The sequence below is a fragment of the Podarcis cretensis genome (genome assembly GCF_951804945.1).
Source record: "Podarcis cretensis genome assembly, chromosome: 1".
Classification (NCBI taxonomy): domain Eukaryota; kingdom Metazoa; phylum Chordata; class Lepidosauria; order Squamata; family Lacertidae; genus Podarcis; species Podarcis cretensis.
In genome coordinates this window covers 115,729,072-115,754,648 of record NC_137170.1, presented here as the reverse complement: position 1 = coordinate 115,754,648, position 25,577 = coordinate 115,729,072, and the positions used below count along the sequence as shown (strand labels likewise).

The window sequence follows — 25,577 nt, the reverse complement described above, 5'->3', positions numbered from 1 at the left end:
CATCTCTGGTCAAAAGTTTTCTTTGTTGCTCTGTAGTTTGGGAACTGGAATTCGGAGGTGCAAGCAGTAAAATTCAGCCCAGAAGAATTGGCAGTCCAACTAGGTGAGGAAGTGTTCTGTGAACACTTCTAAGGGGGCCGGCTGACTACACCCCACCTGCTCCCACCTCCACACCTCCGACCTGAAAACATCCTGATCTCTGTGCCTATCAATAATTCACGAGCCATCAGCAAGACTCCGAAGGGCGCTTACCCGGCACTTTGGTGCAGCCAGCTAGTAATGTACAGCGGAGAGATCCTCTCTTTCAAATCCCAGGGCACCAGGCCAAGCCAGGCTAGTATTGCATTTTCAATTAGCTTCTGAGTGAACGCTTGGCATATGCAGAAGGGAATCGGTGCACAATTAGCTTATTGTTCCTTCCAGCTCCGTGCGGCGAAGATTTGAAGGGCCGGAGGAGGAATACAGTCGTGGCTCCAGCCAAAGGCATTGCTGTGGATGTGAAATCGTGGAGTTTCTCAGCCCAGGCAGCTCTGCTTGCTAACTCGGGGAATTAACTGCTGTTATTAAGGACCGCTTGGCGCAGCTTCAGGGAGCGTGCCAGAGGATAATCGCGGGAACAACTGTCTGCTTCTCCTCTCAGGCAGTTTGGGGCTCTTTTCTCTTCTGCGTCCTGACTGCTGCCATGGAGCCAAACAGCCCCAAAAAGATACAGTTTGCTGTGCCGTTATTTCAGAGTCAAATAGACCCTGAAGCAGCTGAACAGGTAAGTTAGTTTCATCTTCTCTCCCTGTCTGGGTGGCGGGGGAAGGGGCTGAGAGGGCGTTGCTGCCAGATCAGAAAATGTAACTGCGACTCAGCTTCAGCTAGGGAATTCCACAAAGTGTCCCAAGCACTGACAGGACGGAGGAGGGTTTGTCCTTTTGGATTTCCAGGTGACATTCACACCCATTTTTTCAGAGCAAACATTTGCTGTCTTCATTCCTTAAGAACAGATGCTTTCCAGTAGCAATAGTGTACCTTTTATCAGTGTTTCTATGTCACTAGATAGACAGATGGATGGATGGACGGACAGATGGAATTACTTAAAATGGTATCTATCTCTGTTAAACAAACATAGCTGGGTGGATGTTGAAATAGAGAGATGTCAACAGATCAAGTAGATAGCTATTCAACTAAGGAAGTTGAAAGGCTTTTTAAAAAGATGTTGGGGTCTCTTTAATCTTGACAAAATAAGGCTTAAAAAACAAACAAACTCCTGCTTTAAATACAACTCTTTCCGAGTGTGTGTTCATATGTGTATGCACACACACTTAAAATACTTAGATATATGCAGTGCTTTTTTTCTCGGGGGACGCAGAGGTATGCATACCCCTACATTTTTTGTGAATCTAAGCTTGGCCTCATTGAGGGGCAATATTTCAATATGAGTAGGAAAATGGGAGTATCCCTAAACATTTATTTATTTTTTATAGAAAAAAGCACTGGGTATATGCACGTGTGTACATGTGCAGAGGGAACAGGCAAGGATTTACTTATATTTTGGAATACTTCATTCTAGTAAGCTGTTCTCTGAGCTGACCTTTGGCCCTCTGTAACAATGCAAAACATTAGAAAATAAAGAAATAGTGAATTAAATTCACAGTTTGATGAAGTTCATCTCTCTGGCTGCTTAGAATGCGCTGTCTCCTCATCACTGGCAAAGACATTATCAAGAGCAAGTCCTTCCAAAAAATACAATGTAGCTGTTCATGATCATGACTAATGTATAACATTGAGCATATTATACTGTGCTGAAGGTGAAAATCTGAAGTCATTATCTGAGTGACATATCCCATTGAATCAACGTGCGTCATGGCTGCTACAGATAAAGGACTGTGCCCTTCATGTAATTCCATTACAAATGTTAAATATCTCATTCCCGTGATTGCTTGATTTATCTCACTGTTTCCGGACAAGGATATTGCTAGAACCTAGGCAATATACTACTGCGCCATCTCCCTGTGCTGTCTGGTGTACACATCCCATGTAGCAGAAGTGGCGAACGTTTTCCTACTGACCCATGGGAAAAGATATTTGGGGGCTGTAAGCAACGTTGGGTGGAGCCAAAAGCCGAAAATGGGTGATGGCAGGATTTTATATAGTGCATTCTCTCTTTGCCACCCGAACACTCTGTGTGTGCTTACTAGTCATCCATCTTTGCAGGCTGCAGGCAAGAAAGTAGGCCAAGGGCCTGAGTTTCCTCTAAAGCAGGATTTCTCAAACTCGGGTCTCCACCTGCTTTTGAACTACAACTCCCATCATCCCCACTGGTCCTGCTAGCTAAGGATGATGGGAGATGTAGTCCCAAAACAGCTGGAGACCCAGGTTTGGGAAACCCTGCTGTAAAGCATCCCCAAATGGTCTCTGATAGCAGAAGAGATGATGAAATAAAGCACAATCCTCATTACCTACCAATAGCCTTTCTCCAGTGGCAAAGGAATGCTGAAGATAAGAGGCCATGCAGATGCTAGTGGAACAGCATGCTGGTTCCCTGTTCCAGTGTCATTGCAGGCTGGAATCCCAAGTTGCAAGGGATTCATCCTTGACCAGTAAAATTCTGACATCACCCCCCCAACCCAGCCACCTTTTAAAAAACTCTGGACCTCCCATGCCACGATCGCAAACTGCTTTTGAAACATCCCTCCGTATCAAAAGCAGTTTGTCACACAGGATGAGGGACGAAGAAAAGTCTGATACACCTTCTTGTTCCCACTCCCTGTTGTGCTCATGGAACAGGCTTTTAAAATCCTCACATCGCATTTCTTTGTAACAAATGCCTATAATTGTATTCTGTTTCCAGAGATAAGCTCCAAGTACACATCTTGTCCCATTATATAAGAGCTTTATGTCATTCAATATAAAATAAAATATTTCAACATTTTCTATTGTACCAATATCAATGTTTGGGTTTGTGGAACAGCCATTATTGCATATCCTCCAACATTTCTCTGATGAAAATAGAGACATCCTATTCCATCATGATCATCATCAAACCTTGCCCTGGGTTGCTGCAGCCACTCTGGGCTGCTTCCAAAATATATAAAAACATGATAAAACTTTAAACATTAAATAAACTTCCCTATACAGGGCTGCCTTCGGACATCTTCTAAAGGTTGTGTCATTACTTTTCTCCTTGACTCGGATGTTGCATAACTCCATACCCTCCAACATTTCTCTGATGAAAATAGGGGCGTCCTAAGGAAAGGTGGAACATTCTGGGATCAAATCAGAAACTGGGACCGCTTCTGTAAATCCGGGACTGTCCCTGGAAAATAGGGACACTTGGAAGGTCTGTTATCATTAGGCTGAGATTTAATGGACAGGCCTGACTCAAGCCTTGTTGTTCCATAGGTGAGGCAGAAGCACAAACTGAAAGTGCACCTTAGGATTTCCTGAGGATTCTGGGCTGCACACTTGGGATGAGGAATTGGCTGTGCTGGAAGCAGCACAAGACTCCAGATTTCCATACTGCTTCCAGAGATCCTTGACCTATATCCTCTTTGATTAAAGCAGCCTGGCCCATGCCCATTGCAGTCTTTACAGATTTCAAATTCAGCCTAATGAAGCAAATGGAAAAAGGCATAAAGAGGGGGAAACTTAGCAATTTGCTGGTAACTGCATCAATGCAAATTCAAAATGGGCATATTAGCTTTCAGAAATGGAAAGAATGACCAGACATGGGAAGTGTTCTATTTTTGATCATCTGCAACCCAATAGTTTGAATGATTTTTGGCTTCCCTATGTTGGGTACAAATAGTTTGGCAGTTTGTGCTAGTATTCTAGATTGAGGGATGTGGCCATCATTTAATAAATCTGTTTGCACCTATATTTTCCGCAGATCAGGAAAAGAAGGCCCACGCCAGCATCATTAGTAATTATGACTGATTCGCCTCCTGGTAAGTGAATCCTGCAGCTTCTAAGTCCTGGGGTATCAGCACAATTTGACTATATTGAATAATTCTATTGGGCGAGGGGGTGGCCGTTAGAAACTGAAAAACAATTACAGCACTATGGCAAACTACGGGCTCAAGATGAGCTCACCAAGGGGGGCGTGAAAAGCAGGACCTCTCTTGTGCTTCTCCACCCCACTGCTTGTGGACACCAGAGGGAAATCGACTCTGAGGTCCTACACAGGGCTGGTTCCAGGGAGGTGCAAAGTTGGGCATTTTCCAGAACCTGCAGAGGACCTACATAACAATGCCACCATGTCCACTTTGCACAGAGTACCTAAGAAGATCTTGGTTTCCATGTGCAGATTCTACAAGGTTGGAAGGATGCACTGAAGGTGCCATGCCTGAGGGCTCTCCAAATACCGATCCCATGGGCATTTTTGCAGAGGAGTCACACAATGCAATGTGTTTGCTCCAAGTGGGGACAGGGTTGTCCATGGATCCTAGCCTGGCACCTGAACATCAGGGGAGCAGTCTTGCCAGGCTCTCTCCATCGTATGAAGAGGACTCAAAAGCACCAACAGCTGCAGAAGACTAACACATGGCAACATGGAACTGCAGAATTGGAAAGGACCCAAAAGAATCCAACTCCCTGGAATGCATGTCTCCTAACAAGTGCTGAGAGAGACATGTATGAATTCAACCTGTTCCGCTGTTACTTAGATTAGCTAGCTAACCTGTTACTTCGATTAGCACTTCATCTTTTGACACAATTTAGGGTGCTGGTGGTACCCTATAAAAAGTTTTGCCTGGCTTGGGATCTCATACCTTCAAGGCTGCCTTGCTCCATGTGACCACTCAGTGCCTGAAGCTTACAACAGGGAAGGACAGGTAATGGCTAGCAACTGAGGCTCAAAACCATGGAAGCCTTAGATCAGGGTAGCAAACCATGGAGCCATGCAGATGATTTGGATTGTAACTCCCATCAGCCTCAGGCAGCATTGTCAATGGTCAGGAAGTTGTGTGATGAGCCTTGTAGTCCAAAACATCTGGAAGTGGGTGCTACATTGGCTACCAATGGCATAGAGGAGCTGGCTCTTTTTGCCAAACTTCCAGAGAGGAAGTCAAACTATCCACTTACATCATGTCTATGGCCGAACTCTCCTCCACCACCACTCCTGCTTTTACTGCTCTTGGGGTTTTTTTTTTTACATTATTTCATGTAAGGATTACAACTGGTGAATGTATCTGAAGCATTTCAAATGCTATTCAGATGCTGCACTTTAAGAAGGATGATGGTACAAGTGAGACATGCAAGGAGCTGTTGTCGTGTAGAGGGTTCCCCTTCTGGGTTCTAGCCAGTCAGCCAGCCTGCCTGCCAGCCATGCCCTTTTCCAAGGTACTCCATTCCAATCTCACTCACCCCTAAAGTTGAAAAATAACAGTAATGACGGAATACTGCACCTCATTTCAAAAATGCCCACCTACAGATGAAGCCCTGAAAACATTGCTGGAGCATATGACGAAGTATCACATATCTAAAGATAAACAAATGAGACTTTACAAAACAAACAGGCTCATGCTTCAGGGCATTCTAGCTTTCTATTTGGGAGTTTGATGTCTGCATCTACTGATAGCTCTGCCTGAAGCTATAATGTAGAGCGGCCTTTAATGTGTTACTGCATGGCACTTTCCATCTGTGGCATGCAGCAGCTTGTGGACAATCCAAATTTAGTTCCACACACTGTTAATGGGCGCTCAAAGTAATGCCATCGACAGGTTTCCCAATCAATGTCCACCGCTGACCATTTAAAAGCCATTTGAAAAGTACCCACCCCCTCTCTGTTACTGACGCTCCTTTTCCATTTTCTGTAAAAGCATTGCAGCATTTCATATCCATTAAGCAATATTAGACTACAGAGGGGTTCCTCCCCCACCCCGCCCAGTTGTTCTTGCATAGGCAGTAAGCAATGTTTCATATTAGGTGAACAACAAAACAACAGGGCATTTTAATTGTCTTCACTTTGAAACAAATGGTCTTCATTTGCCAGAAGAAATCTTATTTATACAAGTGAGGCTGCTTCTCTGCTTTAACAGGGCGGTGATATGAAGAGAGAGAGAGAAAGGATGCACAGCTGCATTGGTGTGCGCACAACTCAGTATGCAACCACATTGCCCTGAGTGGTAGCTGATTCCCCCAAGATGCCCTGCTTAATGTATACACATCAGCCGGATAGGACATAAATTCTCAGATGCATAAACTCTGCTCACATGAGTGGTGTACTCGCATGACATCAGACCAAGTAATGTGAGGTTGCATCTTGCTCTTCGCCAAAGTGGAAGACTGCAATTTTTGAAATTGCCTACTTTATGTATGGAAGAGAAGAGGAGTTTGTGAGTTCATGGCTCCAACATTACAGCAGAGGTTTGTTCTGATCAACTCAGGTTCAGAACAATGACCGGCATGACTCATTTGGACCATAAGTTCTGATGGAAAGTGCCTCTCTGGTTTTTGCCAATTCTTTCTCTCAAGTATTTATGCTCCCCCAAGCAAATATTTTCAGAAGCACTTCGCCTTCCATCTATGTGCCCCATCCCTTCTGAGAATTTCTGAAGTGTGCACATGTGCAGGGGATTCCCAGTGAGCTCTGAAAAACTGCTGGGGAGCCGTATAACCTTAGGGCCATCTAAAGCAAAGTTTTCCTGTAGGAGGAGTGGATGGGGCTCTGCTTCACTGTTTGTCTGGAAGGAGGATAGAAGCAGAGGCGCAAGCAGAATATCACATTTGACCCTCTCTTCCCTTCCAGAAGAAGCTCTGCCACCCAACAGACCACACATGCTCTGTTAAATGTTTGAATTTGGGGAGTTGTGTCCAGAGGCACTTCCTTCATCCCAAGAGTAATAGGAATCTATTATTCTTGACATCATTATCATCAGCAAGCAAGCCTCTTCCAAGGCTGCATGGAAAGCAGAGCAGTTGCCCCCAGCTAAATAATCTTTTATCTAATGGCAGTTTCTCAGAAGTGATCAGAGCACCCTGCCTGATTTCCTCCACCTTTGCTTCCAAGGAGTCGCCGAACATCAGAGCGCACTAAATGATTTAGAGACCGGCAGTGGATTTGGCTTCAAGAAATGTGCTCAGTGTGCTGGCGAAACATTGATTGGAAGGTTTCCCTCTGCACTTTAAAAAATGGCTAAATGACAAGGCATGATGGGCCGACTTATTTGCCAAGGAATAGGCAATCAGCTGTGGCGTTTTCTAAGTGGAAATATTTATAGGAAAGAGTTAAATATTCAGGGGGAAAGCATCTGCAGTGATGCTGCCCATATTGGAACTTTGCAATTGGTGGCTTCCCTTCCCTGAAAAAGTGGGGAAATGAGGGTTCCTCCAGAAGACCTACTTATTGAGCATTCGTCCTCATTTGTTTGTGCAAACCTTAGTGGTGGTCACACTATGTGTCATCTTTATTGAGCATTCAGTTTGATTAGTTTGAGGGGAACTTATATGGCCATGACCATTCTTCCAGCATTCATTCTGATTTGCTTGCTGGTGTTTGCATGCCTTTTCTCCCAGATTTGAGAACAAGGTCACACAAAGTTACTAGCCTCCCTTGAATTTTATTAGCCTGCTGCTGAGGCCTGGCAGAAGAGTTGCATTTCTAGGATCATAGGAAGCTGCCTTGTACTGTGTCAGACCATTATTACATGCAGCTCAATATTGTGCCTATTGACTAGCAGCTGTCCAGGGTTTCAGACAGGGGATACATTCGCAGTACAACCTAGGGATGTTGAGAACTGAACCAGGGACCTCCTGCATGCAAAGCAGATGCACTACCATTAAGCTATGGCCCATTCCTTTCTATGGTGGAAGGGGGCTTTCTTCCTTTAGCAGTCCACTTCATTTCTATGATGGGCGCAGAGGAAAGATGGGGGGAACTAGGTTCCCACTGGAAGACAACAGTGGAGCAACATTTGATCTCCCCTTTCCCCTGCAACCCCTAGCACCTTCCATGTTGTCCTGGAGGGCCCACCAACCTTCTGGAGAACATTGCTGATGGGCAGCGGGGCTCCAGGGACAAGGGGAAAATGCCACCTCCCCTTCGGCTTCTGGAGCATTCCAACAGAACTTTGCTCATGGGACACTTTGGCCATTGGAGCTTTAGTTAGCCTCTAACAGTGCTATCTGAATCATGTCTACTCAAAAGTCAGTCCTGTTGAATTCAATGGGACTTTACTCCTAGGTACACATGGGGGTTAGGAATGCACACTATACCACAATGTTAAGAGTGAGGTTGCCACAATGAAAAAATAAGTGCCCAAGCCTCCCTGTGTAAGAGAGACAAATCATTTAAAAAGGGATCGTTTCCATCTAGCAATGCTTATTCCATTTCCAGGGACAAGGAAAGACCAGGACTCCTTGATCCCACAGGAAACTATTTGTTCGTCCCCTCCCTGCTCCAAGGAATGGAATTTCAAAAATAGCACCTAAGACAATTCCAAGAAATCCCAAAGATCAGCTGTCTGAAATATAACAGGTGGTTTCTGGATATCCCCTTGGTTCTTCCCCAAAATATTATTTCCATTGTTAGGAAAGTTTTCCTGTGCTGAAGCAAATTTTTATCGAGAACAGATGTGGAAGAAGCATTGCAACACAGGCAGAGTTTATGACTAATCTGTTTGTGTTGACACTTTTTTCTAAGGCTCACTATACGGCAATCTTAGAAACAAGCACAAGGAAGATGTTCTTTCTGGAATGTTAAGAACACTCACATTTACACTTAAACACACACACAAGTGCATTTTATTTTACAATAGAAGATTTGCAGATGGAAAACACACACACACACACACATAATTTTAATTGAAGATTTTCTTGGGTCACCAAAGTATATACATCATCTCTATTTTCAGTTCATCAAGTCCTTTCTACAGATCAGTTATATTCAGGTCACTGAAATCCAGCTTGTTGGGATCCTCTGTAGCAAGCAGCTGGGATTGTAGTCACAGGAAGCCAGAGAGCAACAGGGAGCCTAGATGCATTTTGGCTCATCTGGGAAGTAATAAGGTCCATGGGCGTAGCCAGGATTTTTTTTTGGGGGGGGGAGGGACAGGCCTTTTGTTAGGGGAGGCAGAACCTCAGTTAGCTATGTATTTTTATGGATTTTGGGGGGGAGCAGTAGCCCCTCCCTGCCCCGCACTTGGCTACAGTCGTGATCAGGTCCCAAACTGGTCGGCTGCAACCACAGAGGACAATGGTGTAGAAAGAATGGGAGGAAAGTCTTTTCTAAATTTTGTCTTAATATCACCATCTGGCTGTGATATTTAAAATCTTTCCTATGTGGCATTTCTGAAAAGCACTCTTAGAACCCTGGATGGTGGCGAGGGTTGTTATTTAGAAAGATGTATCACGTAACTTCAAGCTTCATTTTCAAGAGAGCAGAGCTGCATCTTTTGGCAGAGCAGGGCAGTCGCTAGCAAAAACCAAAAACAGATGCTTTCAGTTTCAAATTTGTACTTATGGCTTAGACATAAAATCTCTGGTCAAAGCCACACATCAGTTAAAAACAACAGCCACATACTGGTTGTATGTGAAGAAAACTACATGGCTGTTTCTCTCCCTGTTACAGTACTATACAATTTTTGCAGTTCACTGTTTGTTTATTTGACTTTTAAGTTTAATTTTAACTTGATTTCAGGGCTTATAATCTATCGTATCTCTCTCTGTGTGGGAAATATTTGATTAAATGATATGAAACTGAATCAGATTGCATACCTGGAAATGCTGGTACAGATTTGTTTATTGTGAAGGATGGATGTGCACAACCCCCAGGGCTGATTCACGCATGTATGTTCCTCATATTATGGTAGCGGCATCCAGCATTGATTGGCATCTGTCAAATATCACATATCAGTGCTGGCTGGTGGTGGGGCAAAATCTATGGCAGAAACAGCAGTGGGGTGGGGAGGCAGGAATCCAACAAACAATGTATTTTACCATTTACAGTACAATAGGCTAATAATTCAACAGTGTTACAGTGGTACCTCTGGTTACGTACTTAATTCATTCTGGAGGTCCGTTCTTAACCTGAAACTGTTCTTAACCTGAAGCACCACTTTATCTAATGGGGCCTCCCGCTGCCGCTGGGCCACCGCTGCACAATTTCTGTTCTCATCCTGAAGCAAAGTTCTTAACCCGAGGTAATATTTCTGGGTTAGCGGAGTCTGTAACCTGAAGCGCATGTAACCTGAAACGTATGTAACCCGAGGTACCACTGTATAATGTAGCAGACGTTATCATATCTGCAGAGTTAAAGAACCACTCCCAAGTATTTTTAAGCTGATCTGATACTCCGTGTGTCCTCAGACACATCTTAACTTGTCTGTTATGAGTTGGTTCCAAATTTTAACATACCAGGTTGCAGCCAATCCTTTCAGTGGGCAGTGCCAGTGCGTAGTTGTTGCCATTCTTGCTGCTAACAGCAGTTTGTGTCTGTTTTGTGACACTCCCACTGTATATGGTGTAGGGCAGTGGTTTTCAACCAGTGTACCGTGGCACCCTGGGGTCCCTTCAGTGATGGTCAGGAGTGCTGTGGGCAACACTGGTCTCTGTCCCTCTTTCTTTCCCTCCCTCCTCTGATGCCCTCTTGCATCTCTGCCTCCCAGAGGCTTGCATTGCTGTTTGTTGCAGCAGCCCTGGCTATAAGCTCCGCAGGCGAATGATGCAGCTGGGAGGCACCTCTCTTTGGGGCAAAGGGGGGCAGCTCAGAGACCAGGGACAGCAGCAGCAGCTGCCTGAAAAGCTCCTAAGGAGAGGAGGCTGAGGGAACACTCCACAAGGGAGGGCATTTGAAAAAGGGTGAGAAGCTGCCAGCTCTGCTGGCAAGGAGTGACATAACTGGATCCCTGAGCCCCACAGGGGTGCCGCAGAGAGAATATAGTTGGTTAAGGGAGCCGTGGACTCAAAAAGGTTGAAAACCTCTGGTGCAGGGAATCTGGCACACAGCATCTTTTCCACCAGAGATAGTTGCTTTTTAAAAAATAAAAACAAATTCTGAATTTATGCTGGTTGCAGACTCCTTATGCATTACTTCCTGCATTTTAATATTTACAGACTTCATCATGCCAGTTTGACAAAACTTTAAATTTTCACTTTTAACCCCCTTTCTCAACATATCTGTAAGGCTTCTGATGTGATTAGCAACCCTTCCTACTTTCTCCACTCACAGTCTGTTGATAAGTTCCCACGCTCTGTTGACGGTCTTCTAATTCTTGCTGACATGTGTGGTGCATATACAAAATGCCAAAGTTGCAGATATTGTTACCAAGGAGATTCTACACCATTCAGTTCATTTAGACTAGAAGCCAGGAACCTTTTTCACCCTGACAGTCACATTCCCGTCTGAGCAACTTTCTGGGGGGCAATGTGCCTTGCGGTGGACAGGGCCATAGGGAAAATTAGGCAGAGGAAGAGATGCAAATGTTATCTCTGTACGATGGGCTAGTTTCTACACACTCACATAACCCTCTCTATCTGTTGAGGCAGGCAATAGGCAGGCAATTATCAGAGTTCTAGGACACATTCCAGTCAGGTAAAAACACTCAAGGAGGGCTTGGTGCAAGGTCAGCAGGTGATGTAGCTGGGGAAAGGGTGTGTTGTGGGAAGGTGAAAGGAGCAAACCAACAACAAATCACACCAAGCAAGTTGGAGGTAACTCTATAGTAGCAAAAGCAGGGTCTGCAAAGGAGTGTCAGGCTGAATGAGCACAGCAGCTCATCTCCAGCAGGTCTTGTTCCTATGGATTAGTTGCTAAGACAGAAGTCCCCGGCTCCCCACAGCTGCCTAAGTCTCCTCTCCAGGGTTTTCCTCAAGCAATCTGAGACTGCACCTGTGTGAAGCTAATTTCTCTTTCGCCCTCTTCATGCCTCTCCTGGTTCTTGGAGAACAGGGGGAGGGCAGCTTATTGCAGCAGGAATGAGAGACATCTCTGCCTCTTCCCCAGCTGGCCTGATCTCTGCCTCTCGGCCTTCCGCCTCTCCTGCTTCAGCTTCTGCCTCTGATTCTGGACTGCTGTCTGCCACAGACTGTTCCTGCTCACCAAGCCCTGTTCCCTCTTCAGCTTCTGACACCTCCTCTTCCCAGTCTTCTTCCTCTTCTCCTGACCACTTGTTGTTGTTCCATCACCAATCCCCTGGCTCTGAGCCTTCTTCCCTTGGGGGCTCCCTAGCTGGTTCCTTCCATCATTCCTCTGCGTCCAACCAGTCTGTGACATTAGGGTCCTTGGAGACTTGGTGAGCTGCATTTGCCCCCAACCCAACCTGAGGTTCTCTCATCCCTAGTTTAGAATTTAAGTTTAGACCATTCATGGATATATAAGCTCCATTAGAATGTAAATCAAGAAACCTATACATACCATTTCCCTTCCAGGACCCATAGAAACAAACACCACCATTTTCTTAAAAACTCCAAGGCAGTCATCAGGGGCAATAGTGGTTCTGCCCATTTTCTGCTCCATTTCCCCTCCCCTCCTCCTACAAAAAACCCCCTGTACATGTGGTCTTTGTAAATGGATCATCAATCATGTATCCTTTGCGTGTATGACGACAGTAGAAAACCACTTCCTTGAGTCCCTGTAATGTCAATATTTCCTAGGAGAGGCTAGAATAGTTCTTACTAGCTATAGCAACAGAGAACAGTATGTGGCTGTTTTCATTCAAGATGTACTAGTAGATTTAATTTGTCAGGAATATCATTTTGAAGGCTTTGCTCTTGCAGGGGTTAATGTAGGAAAGAAGGAACTCTCAGAAGCAGAAACTTGTAAGGTCTGAATGTGGTTTGTATTTGGGAGTTGTTGATTCCAAAACAGAGCAGGGAGGGGATGTATCTCACATCTCAACATCAGAGCTTCATCTCAGCGATCTCACTTTGTTTTCCCTTTCTCTGCTAGCTGATTTATTTTGTTAAATTTAATTACCCAGTGGGTGGTTTATTGATTGTGGAAGCCGGAGCGCTTCTAATTGGTGCGTTAGCTGCAATTTATACTCCCTATAACTTCTTTATCTTTACGAGACTTTGCAGAAGATAAGATCAGTTGTGGGGACATTATCCCATGATGTCATCAACATGAAATAAAGCACAATGGAAATGTCCACCCGAGGCATTAATATTTAGCTACTAGTTAACACATTTCCTTTCATTTATAAAGCAAATGTTATTAAAAGGGTGTTTATAGAAGAAAGAAGATAAGGGAGTCTCCGTTGCTGAGACAAACCACTGAGGCCAGACACTGGCTCCCCTAAGTCTCAGGCAAAGAATTCTCCCAGTCTTGTTTCCTGAAGTCTTTTCACTAGGATTGAACCTGACACCATTTATATGCAAACTTGATCAGGTCACTGCTTTGTGTGTTAAAATGAAGCTAGGCTGGGCGCATCATGGTATTGCTATAAGAAAAACTGCTCCCTTTCCCTTATGGGGTATTCTATAGCCCATATAAAGTCCTTAAGTGGGTTCCCTATCGGTAGGAGAAAATAACAGAGGCAAACCGGAGTATATTGAGAAGCAAAGCGGCTAGTAAGCCTGATCTTTATTTAAGGAACTGTTGCCACAGGGTCCCCACTCACCACACACAGGAGGGAGGAGAACCCTGAACAATGGTGCGCAAGCCCTTAGACAGACTTTTGTTTTGTTTTTTTATAATAATTTTTATTAGTTTTCCAGTTTTAAAACAAAACAACCACAACAACATAAAAACATCAACAAATACAAACAAACACACAAATATAAGTTCTTAACCTCATTTTCATAAGCCTCCTTTCTCGGACTTCCCCATACCTCACCCTTTTTACATCCTTATTTTACCATTTTTCAGCAACCATTTTAGCCAATTAAATTTAAATTTGTTATCTTTCTCAATTTCACCTTAAATCATCAAACATTTTCGGCTGTAATTCTGCATCTTCCTTCCCCTTGACATTTTAACACTCATCAATATTATAACAGTTCTTAAGATAAGCTTTAAATTTCTTCCAATCTTCCTCCACTGTCTCTTTCTCTTGGTCGCGGATTCTGCCAGTCATTTCTGCCAATCCCATAAAGTCAATCACTTTCGTCTGCCATTCTTCCAGTGTGGGGAGTTCTTGTGTCTTCCAATACTTTGCTAGAAGGATCCTTGCTGCTGTAGTGGCGTACATAAAAAAAGTCCTATCCTTCCTTGACACCAATTGGCCGACCATGCCTGTTACGGCAAAATCTGGGTGCGAGGCTGCTCTGCCACCCAGCTCATCGGACTAAGTCCGTGGGTCCCTGTGGAGGAAAATGAGCTCAGCCGGAGACAGGAGCAAACAGCAGAAGATCCAAGTTTATTGCGCAACAGGTTCAAGGCGAGATTGAACAGTGAGAAAGGGGTGACATGAGTTTTTGAAACTCCCTCCATGTCCCAGAATACAGTGCAAAACACGTCATGAATACATTAAAGAGAGGTTTGGTTACACAGATTACATCATGAATATATTAAAGGGAGGTTGGGTTACACAGATTAACATATGGAGGAGGGAGGGGGGAATATGCAGAGCTGGAGATATGCACAGATAAACACTTCCTGGGGATGAGAAAACAATGGTCCCAAATATGCATAGTCTGCCACCTGACATTGCCTGGAGGAAAGGCTGATCAGAGCGATTTGACAGGATTAGGGTCTTGACACCTTGAGGGATTATGGAGGACAGGGGAGGGGTGATGGAGTCCTAGAGAAATTGAGCAAATATATTGTAGCGAAGAAGGTGAAGAAGACATGCCCCCCCTCCGTAACAATGCCCAAGAGAAATGCCTCTGGTTTCTTATGAAAAGTACATTTAAGTACCTTCTTAATTTCATTATAGATCATTTCCCAAAAGGCTTTAATCTTTGGGCAGGTCCACCAAAGGTGAAAGAAGGTACCTTCAGTCTCATTACATTTCCCTTAGACAGACTTTTGAAATTGCCCACCCTGTAGCCCAAGACCACCACCTCAGAACATCATACATACATCACAGAAGGAGGTGGTCTACAGCAGAAATCCTGTCTGCCAGGATACCTGATAATGGTCACTGCTTGCATTACCTGAGCGGTCTGGCCATCCTTTTGTGATGGTAAATGCTTTAGTTCCTGAATCCAGGTCGCAGGCTCACCTTCCTCACACACAATTTCGCCTCTGTGCTTTCCAGCACTTTGCTGCCACCCCTCAGCAGCTACTGCCCGAAGGAACTGCCTCACTCAGCCTAATGGTAGGCTTGACCCTGCGTATGGGGAGAGACGTCTGAATGGTCCCTTTGGATGGATAAAAATTTGGATAGAATCTACAGGTTTAAAATATGTAATGGTCCTGCCTTGCAGCCTGGGGGGCATGGGGTCAAAAGGACAAATTCTGCTGTTCTGAATGAAATATGTATTTATTTACAGTGGTACCTTGGGTTACAGATGCTTCAGGTTACAGACTCTGCTTGTCAGCATCGCCCTTGAGCCAGTGCCACCAACTGGACTCATCCACTTCAGCCCCGACTGGGCTAGGCGAGCTGGGTGGCACTTCCAGAGACCACCTTCTACACAGGAACAGGTCGAAGTGCTGTGGACTCACAGCTTAGAGTTGTGAGCACCGGATTCACTTCCACAAGAAGACAGTCGTCGCACAGCAGAGTATAGCAGAGTATGGCAGAGCATAAACGACTCGGAGAGCAGCTCTGTAGAATATCTTCTTTATTCTATCAACAACTATAATACACAACTATATACAGAGCTAAAGGAGGTCTAAATGAAAATTCTGAACTGCACTGAGTGTCTGCAGCTGCTCTTAGCAGCAACCTTATCTATACACACGATCTCTCTAACACTCAGTCTCTCTCTCTCTGACACTTTGATGTGAGGCTGGAGCAGAATAAGTAGAGAGCAGAAACCGCCCCTCCTCTCCGGAGAATCAGCAGAGCACATCAGCAGATTCTTGGATATGGGAGGGGTGAAATCTCCTCACCGCTAACCCAGAAATAGTACCTCGGGTTAAGAACTTTACCTCAGGATGAGAACAGAAATTGTGTACTGGCAGCAGCAGGAGGCCCCATTAGCTAAAATGTTACCTCAGGTTAAAAACAGTTTTAGGTGAACAGACCTCCAGAATGAATTAAGTTCTTAACCTGAGGTACCACTGTATTTATTTATTTCTTAAAAAATATGAATTCCTTTTTCAACAAGGAAATGCTCTAAACAACATGGATCTTGTATCCTATTTGAGGTGTCACTGTTTGTGTGAGAGAGATGTGTTCAAGGAACAACATCTCCTATTAGCACTTAGGCCTCAGGGACATTTTGTTGAACCTCTGCAGGCTGTAGGATTGCAGCCTGCTTTGTTTTATTTGTTTTTCTGTGATGAAAATCAATCTCATAATTCTGCACTTTGCATCTGACTCAGTGCATTGGTTCAAAAACGGGTGAAATTCATACTTTCAGTGTATTCATCTCTGGCATAAATCTCTCCCACAGGCTGCAGTGTTGTAGCCTCTAAACAACAGATTGGTTTTGGTTGTCTCTGGGTGTGTCAGAGTGCTTTTGTAAATGGAGAAATCTGAAAGTGCGCTCAATAATTTCATAACTGAACCTTGTATCCTTTCTCTGATCGTCGCTCCATTCAGAGCAGCGCCATAGAAACAAGCTTCCTCTATTCCAGGGAATTATTTACACATCATTTTCAATACAGATAGCTTCCTGTTACAATAGTCCTAAAGGCTTTGGTGCCAGGGACTGATAAGCACCTAGACTGCTTCTGTTATCTTCTGAGTCCCTCTTATCATGAGGTAAAGCAACATCTCTACAGAGGCACAGAGTAGCTCCACAAATACGGAATGCTGTTGAGAAGAGAGTGACTTGTTTACCAGAATCAATATTCTTGCTTATTTTTGCAGAATGCTATAGGACTTTTTAATCTAGATAGGTAAGAATTTCCTACCAGGTGTGATCGCGTCAGGAGTGCTGAGAGTTGCTAGGAGACCTCTGCTTCCCTTAGAAAGCTACAATCGATTCCCAGAGTGTTTTAACAATCAATCCCCCTTCACCAGGAATTCAGGAAAATGTAGCTTTTGGAGGAATGGTCTCCAGACAACTCCAGCTTCTCTCTTTTCAAAGGTGACAAGGAAAACTGGCCAGATGGAAGGGAGCCTAGGGTGGCCAACAATGCCAGTTCTGCTGCTCCTGTAATCCTGCTGCCTGAGGCAGTCACCTCACCTTGCTTTATGAGGGGACCAGCCCTGACCAGGAGGCATCAGTTGGTTCTTTTGAATGTAGCCAGCGGTTCACTAATAGACCCTGGTGATGCCTTCGGTCTGGTACTGACTCAGATCAGGGATGGAGAACTTGTGGCCTTCCAGATATTGCTTGACTCCAGTTCCCATCAGGCTCAGCCCTCACGGCAAATTGTCAGGGAAGATGGAGGCTGTTGTCCAACAGAGGCACCGACTCGTGCCCAAGATTGAGGGGGCCTGGAGCGCATTGTGTGTGTGTGATGCCATACGCATGTTGCATCACCAGGAGGAGGCCGAGCGTGGAGCCCAGCATGTCATGGTTTCAGTGGCCAGCAGCTCCTCCTCTCTTGCCAGTGTGGTGTAGTAGTTAAGAGCGGTAGACTCGTAATCTGGTGAACCAGGTTCGCATCCCTGCTCCTCCACATGCAGCTGCTGGGTGACCTTGGGCTAGTCACACTTCTCTGAAGTCTCTGAGCCTCACTCACCTCACAGAGTGTTTGTTGTGGGGGAGGAAGGGAAAGGAGAATGTTAGCCGCTTTGAGACTCCTGAAGGGGAGTGATAAAGCGGAATATCAAATCCAAACTCTTCTTCTTCTTCTTGCGTTCAGAAGGATCCGACCACTGAAGCCACACCGTGCTCGGCCTCCTCCACCCCCTCAACATTGAGGGGGCTGGGCCCACTCCCCACAAATATTGAAGGAGCCGAGGACTCGGCCCTGTAGAGTTGGTGGCAGTGTTGTCCAATAGCACCTGGAGAGCTACAGCTTTCATGTCCATGGTTTAATTAAGGCTCTTTTTTTTAGATTATTGCCTATGTAAAAAAAGAGAAACGCATAGAAATCCATGTGGTTATACTATTATCTCTTTTGTTGTTGTTGTTTATGATGATGATTTGATTGGTTCCCCTCCCTCACTCCCAGGCTTATCAACTGAAAACTTGCTGGCTGTACTTTGAGGTCTTTTTAGTAACCTTTTGTTCAAAAAGGGCATTCAACTTTTTCAGATTTCCTTCCAAACAATTTAAAAGTTTGAGGTATCAGCCTAGTTCCAAAACAGAATCAAAGCCATTTTTGAAAGTTACTATGAGAAAAGGAAAGGAAAGGAAAATCATTCTATTATATGTGGGGCCTTAAGAAATGAAATAAAAAATTCCAGCATGGGTGAGAAGATTTGAGATGTGATTGTTTCCTCCATAAATCAATGCCATCAACTTATGTTGGTGTGCCAAGTCTCAGCTAGACTTTAGACCCAATACAGTTGTGCCTCGCAAGACGAAAAGAATCCGTTCCGCGAGTCTCTTCGTCTTGCGGTTTTTTCGTCTTGCAAAGCAAGCCCTTTAGCGGCTTAGCAGCTTAGAAAAAGGGGGGGGGGAGGGGAAAAAACCCGCAGGAACTCGCAAGACATTTTCGTCTTGCGAAGCAAGCCCATAGGAAATTCGTTTTGTGAAGCACCTCCAAAACGGAAAACCCTTTCGTCTAGCGGGCTTTCCGTCTTGCGAGGCATTCGTCTTGTGGGGCACCACTGTACTGAGCCATAATATTGGGGCTGGTGGGGAAGAATGGGCAGAGAGATAGCATTTTCCCTCTTATATTACAGTGCTGTGTGTGTATGTTTTGCTGTTATTAATCATACTTCTTCTTCTGTTCTCATTATTAAAGTTCCCTAAAGGATTAACCAATGATTTAGATGTGGATTAGTATGTAAAAAGCTGCGGAAATATCAGGTTCTTCGTCCCTTCTCAGCACAGGGGTAATAATGAAAAAAAGCCTCTAGCTACCCCTTTGCAATAAGAGGATCTTTTATGGTTTACAGGGACCCCTTGCTGTAGGCCCAATCCTGACCTTTTTCATTGGTGATTATATGTAATTACATTCACCTCTGTGGCAAAGTTTCCTTTGATAGGTGAAAACAAAAGAAGACACACTCAATAATTTGAGAAGAGAGTGTGATAAACTACTGAGCCAATGTTTAATGAGATGAATATTTTCACATAAGGCTGTGTGTTTGTGTGTGAGAGAGAGTGAGTAAGAGAGAAAGAGTATTGGTCTCACATTTACTGTATCCTGTTTCGCCGAGAGCTTTTAAGTCTGCTCAGAGCAAGAGTCGTGGTGATGGTCAGGGATTCTTCTGAGGTAGCAGATATGGCTACTTTTACTGTAATTTAATGAGTATTCCAGGTTAAAACATTTTGCATAATATAATAAGCAGCATTTCATAAAAATTGCCAATGATGACCATTTATAATTATTTGTAGGGGGTGGGGTGGAGAGTTGCATTCATTTCTGAACCAATGGAATCTTGACGTGAACAGGGCCCATTCATTTCAGTTTTCATTCATTGTGAAACTTACGTCTTGAGCAATGAAGGAGGGGTGGGGGGTTTTTTCCCTACACCTTCATACCAATTTGTCACTCATTTGGGGTGGGGGAAGAGGCTTGCTTTTCTATGTTGTGGCTGATGGCAGTGGTTTTACTGTAATTTTTGACTTTTTTGTTATTCTTTTGTCTCTTAATTTTTTTATAATTCACTTCAAGACTTTTTCTGTAGTAAGCAACTATAAATAAACTCCATTTCTTGACAAACCTGTTATCTTATCGACTGCCTTCTTTGGTCCTTACTATATTTATCAGTTTAGTCATATAGGCTGCATCCTTTTTTTTCTGTTCTGGGAAGGTCAGCTCCCCACTCTCTCCCACCACCCCATTCCTGGCAGGCTGCCATTAATAAATGAGTATTCATCTCAATATATTTTTGAGGTACATCTCCTTTAAGATACCCAAGCAGTATAACTAAAGGCTCTTTTGGCAGACCACAGCCAACAATGATTATGTCAGTATTAAATTCCAGTATCTTATCATGTTGGGCTATGTCTAGAAAATAGGAGCTTGGCAGTCTCCTAATTGTATTTTTCTTTCTTATAGAAATAGATGAGAAGAGAATGAACAACAACTCCCAAGATGATGTAAGTTCATTATGCTTTAAGAAACTGATAATTTGCTGATAAATTGCTGTCTAACAAACATTCAGAAATATGTTATTTTATTCTTATGATTATCCTGCAGTGGACTTGAGCAAGACTTCCTAAACTGTGTAGTAGTAGTAGTAGTAGTAGTAGTAGTAGTAGTAATAATAATAATAATAATTAATTTTATTATTTTTACCCCATCCATCTGGCGGTTTTCCCTAGCCACTCTGGGCAGCTCCCAACAGAATATTAAAAACACGATAAAACATCAAACATTAAAAACTACCCTAAACAGGGCTGCCTTCAGATGTCTTCTAAAAGTCAGATAGTTGTTGATGGGAGGGCATTCCACAGGACGGGTGCCACTGCCGAGAAGGCCCTTTGCCTAGTTCCCTGTAACCTCACTTCTTGCAGTGAGGGAACCACTAGAAGGCCCTCGGAGCTGGACCTCAGTGTCTGGGCTGAATGATGGGAGTGAAGATGCTCCTTCAGGGATGAACTGGTGTGTAGAGAGAGAACTATGAAAATGAATCAAAAATATATTAATTAAAATAATTGCAGACGTTGGTCCAAAATGTTGCTCTCAGTTAAGTCTCTGACAGTGCAATCTACGAGAAGTAAGGCCTATTAAATTCAATGGGACTTACTCTCAAGTAAGTGTGTATAGGATTGCAGCATTAACAACTCATTGCTCTTAAACTGGCTCCTTTGGGAGTGATTCATTTCACCTGGTGTCTGGCCCATTCACTCACTCCTGATGCAGATACCTATCTTCAAAGGAGGCTGCCTGCTGCATCTCTGCATGAGTTCTTGCCTTGAGCTTGCATTCTTTCAGTCACACGGCACACTCAGAATAGCAAAACATGGAGCTGTGGGCTCTTTGTCAGCAGAGGATTATTACACATTCATACCTTTTTGGATGTAAGAGTGAAGCACTGCCCAATTCTTAATACAACCATCAGATATGTGGGAAAGCTGTGCTCTTAATTGTATTTTCTAACACTATGAGTCCCTCTGAGCTCAGTATCACTTGTTTCATATTAAATGTGTAAACTCAGACTTAAAGCAAGAGGGAACTGCAACCATATGTTGCAGCATGGAGGGCTCCCTTGCAGTGTTCTTGCCAACAGTTTTCCATTCCCCTCCTCCATCAGTCAGTATTATGGCTGCTCTGCATGCCCAGTCCTCACTGGGCTATTTTTAGCATCCCTCCTATTAGACTGGGGGGGGGGAATAGATTTATTACATTTGCACAAACCTTGGGGTTTCCTCAAAGCTTCTGATATCTCCCTCTTATGGTGCCATTTTTGGCTCCTTATCTACATTTGCATCTGAACTTTGGAAATAAGGGAAATTATATCCAACATAATCAGAGATGAGATTTCCCCCCACACACACCTTTGTGTGCTCCTTCCCCGTGACCTGAATCTCTCTCATTTTCACTGGAGATTCAGACAAACCAGTATTGCTTTAAATAGCAATGAACACTATTGATTCCCCCCCCCTTCAGATTCAGCTCCAAACATTTAAAAGCATTCAGTGAAGAGCATCAACATCCCATCATGCAATAAATATAATTAGCACTCTCTGAATGTACCCAATAATTTATTCATAAATATCATCTTTCCATCCATTACCTTAAGCTATTATGAACCACTTTAAATATTATAGGCCAACTTACATAGCTACTGAATCTTCATTGATTAGACTAGGTATGTTAAAAATATACTTCTTACGTACTAGATCAAAGCCCCTAGGGAAATGGAGTAAAGCTTTTTAAGTGAAGATTTAAATATAGTACTAACTTCTACAATTTCACTGTGTTGGAGTACAGGAGGGTGAACTTTGCAGACCTTTTAGAATGCTGCAAGACTGACATCATTCAATCGCATGTTTTTTCTAGTGTAGTCAGGCTTTTTAAATTAATGATTATCTGCAACATAAAAAATAAGTAATGGACTATAAAAGGTGGTACATAATCAAGAGTTGAAAAGAATCCATTTCCCTTCAAAATCCCAAGCTATATTTTAGGCTCCACATTTCATCTTCATATAATTTCATTCTTCCCCCCCCCCTTTTGAGTAATATCCGTTATTTTCCTTAACCATTCAGAAACAGGTGGAACAGCTGTAGTTTAACAATGTCTAGCCCATAAAATTTATTTAAACTTGGTCTTCTTTTTCCTGGGAAGAATGATCCTAGCCAACTGGAGATCACACAAAAAAATATGATGTCATCACAACCCTATCATAGTTGACTATGTGATGATGACACCACCAAGCCAATCGAGAGTGAAACATGCTTCTTAGATCAGCGGCACTCTCACTTTGAATGGGTGATCATCCTATCATCCTATTTCAGAGCAGTCCCCACAAAATCTCTCTCTCTCTCTCTCTCTCTCTCTCTCTCTCTCTCTCTCTCTCTCTGTGTGTGTGTGTGTGTGTGTACTTTTTGCTTCAAACATACCCTTTTAATTAAAGAGCTCAGACCTACTATAACTGTCTATACAGGATCAATAAGCGGTGTCAACAAACAATATTAGTAACTAAGCCATAAATATAAAGCGTTCAGGGTACCATGAGAAAACTGCAAATAGGAAGAAATGTCTCTAGTTTATTGTCTGACTTTATTGCTTTGCTCTTAGTTTTGTTGAAACGTCGTTCTTTTCTCTCCTTAGACACAGAATGCTTCTCCCAAACAGAGGAAGCAGAGCGTCTATACCCCTCCTGCCATGAAAGGTACTGTGCAGGTACTGTTTCTTGCCATGCTAATAATGTCTATTTTGTTGTTCATGACATCTCTCAAAACCCCAAAACTAAACATTAACAGGATAACTTTATAATGACATTGAGTGAAAAAGACACATGGCCATGATCCACACACCTTTGAAAGACTGTCAGCACACTGCTCTTTCCCTTGTATCTGCAGGGGGTGGGATTACTTGAGGAGAGTTCTGAGGGCCATAAAGGAAGACCTGGGGGCCATATCCAGCACCTAATCCCTATTCTAAATCCTCTGCCACTAAAAAAATGGACCCTCCAGACTCTATGCAATGTTTCCTCTCTGCTTAAATATTTCAATATAGCTTTTCTACGACATCAGTATCATGCTAGTGTGTGACTGGCAGCATAAATTCCCTCTCCTCAAAAAAAGCAAATTTCCTTCCTGTGCACTTTTTCCAAGGCATCATCCACTCGCCCTTCTAGCAGGAAATGGCTTACTCAGCTATGTATGTGTGTTTTACTGGAATGCAGCGCACTGGAAAAATCAATGCGAGTGCTATTGATTGCAGAGCTATCTCCAGAACAAGGCAGACAGCAGCCGAGAGAGCCGTTTGGCACAGGATCCTTGTGAGGCTTATGTTTCTGTGCTTAATGGATGTTGGGAGACACTCTCCCCATCTGAAGAGCCTCCGTCGTTCTCATCTCCCGAGTGATGCTTACACACACTTGTGTGGTAAGCAAAATCGCAGATTGGGAATCCTGACACTTCTTGATTTGGATTTGCTCATCACAGGAGCATTTCCCCTGTGTTCTGGTCACTTATCAGATAACCCTCCATTAAACACAGACACGGGGCCAATTGCACAAGTAAACTGTGATGCATTGGTGCAGAGCCAGGGATAAAACCTGCTGTCCGTAAAGCATGCCCAGATCACCTGAGCGTGGCCAAGGGGAATCGATCAGTGATGCACTTTCCAGCACTGTCTCAGATGTTTGAAATGCACCTGAATGGATTGATGTGGAACAACATGCTGGGAAGATCCAGTAGTCTCAGGCAATGCACAAGCTTCCCTACATTAACCCCAGAGGGAGCTGAAGATTTGTTCATGAACGAAGGCAGGAGAGAAACATTTTCTCAGCCCTTTCCCTTCTGGGCATTCTTCCAGGGCCACATGCCAGCAGGGGAGGGACCAGAGGCAACATTGTTGGCATCTGTCTGTCTTGGGAGACAATGCAGTGCGCATCCAGGGGTGAAGTCAAACCGCTGCGTTAGCAACACCAAGGTGACCTGCCTGGGGCGCAAGTCTGGACAGTCTGTATGGAGATCCTGGGCTGCCCAGATGACAACACACACACACACACACACACACACACACACACACACACACACCCCAGCCTCACGGATGCGGTCCAAAGGAAAGCAGAGCAATATGTTTGGCAAAGGGACCAAGGGGTCTCCATTCCCCCCAATAAAATATTTGAGAAGGCCGCCCCTCCAAGTTGATGAGCATTGCCATTCAAATGGTGTCCATTGACCATGTCAAGTGATTATGCAGGGCAGGGCTTACTTGCCCCTGTGGCGATCACACAGGGTCCCCAGACGTTTCACCATCTATTGATCCCTGTGCCACCACTTTATTTCTCGCTGCCATCACCCAGGCCCTGCTTGGTAAAATACTGAGACCACTCAGAGTTAAATTGGAACATAAACTTCTTGCCGTTTAACAAGGGTGTGGTTTCATAAACAGTATCCATTACAATCATGGGCTGCCTATCCAGACCTATAACTTCCGCTACCTGCTCTCATTCACTAAACCACCTCTCAGATATTTACTTGTCTTCCTAGCTCCTAACTGTTCCTGACTCAGCTTATTTTGCTACACTAACTCAACCTACCCACAGACTCTGCACCTCAGAAAGCACCCATAGCTTGGACAGCAGAACGCTGGCTCCACTGGCCAACCCACCCCCGTATGGAGGAATGCGTGGGGGATACATTTGTGTGTGTTTTTTTGGGGGGGGGGGGGTTTCACTGTAGAGGGCGGGCAATACTTGCCTTGCTACAAGCTCTGGCAACCCATGCTATGCCACTGTACTCCTTAGCCTTTTCTTCTCCAGAAGATAACCCACAAGGCAGTGGAAGATTGGCAATCATGGGCCTATGTACAAAATGTAAGATTCACATATATTTAAGTGACTCTTACCTTTTGTGCAGTAGGCTAGTTTCCACATACGTTACTCTTTATCCTCCATCTCGTCAAGCAAGAAGCACAAACAGAGCTCAAAGACACATGCCAGCCAGGCAGAAACACTCAAGCAAAGGCGCAAAACATGGCTGGGAAGGGGGCCTGGCCTGGGGAAGAGTCCCAAGGCCCTTGAGGGCCACACTTGGCTGCTGGGCCTGAGGTTCCTCAGATTTACCCAGGGAGAAAAGCAGTCAAGGTGGTAGAGCAATAGCATTGTTGGCTGCTACTCCTTAGTGGGGATTCCTTTACCCCTGAGAAGTGTGCTGGGACAATACTGGTTTTGCTCATGGGGAAATTATTCAGTGTTTAAACCCGTTTGTTGGGTTATCCATTTAAATATTTGAGCTGGATTGGCTATGACAACACTAAAGTTTAAAGCTGGAGATTCTAATTGGACTGTCATGTTGGGTCAACGTGATTTGTCTGTGGCTGCAGTCATTGGCTTTTTAGCCAC

At 44.1% G+C, this 25,577-nt stretch overlaps 1 protein-coding gene across 2 annotated transcripts in view; it reads left to right on the top strand.

Annotated features, from left to right (window-relative positions):
- The first annotated feature begins 244 nt into the window (after positions 1 to 244).
- PPP1R1C (protein phosphatase 1 regulatory inhibitor subunit 1C) overlaps positions 245 to 25,577 on the top strand; it is a 40,643-nt gene continuing 15,310 nt past the window's right edge. Inside the window, exons 1-4 of one of the 2 annotated variants that reach the window (XM_079983638.1) lie at positions 245 to 763; positions 3,878 to 3,935; positions 20,111 to 20,151; positions 22,832 to 22,903. In XM_079983638.1, coding sequence (XP_079839764.1) covers positions 683 to 763; positions 3,878 to 3,935; positions 20,111 to 20,151; positions 22,832 to 22,903 — 252 coding nt within the window. In that variant the 5' untranslated portion in view covers positions 245 to 682. The remainder of the gene's footprint in view (positions 764 to 3,877; positions 3,936 to 20,110; positions 20,152 to 22,831; positions 22,904 to 25,577) is intronic. The other variant, XM_079983637.1, reaches the window with a different exon arrangement.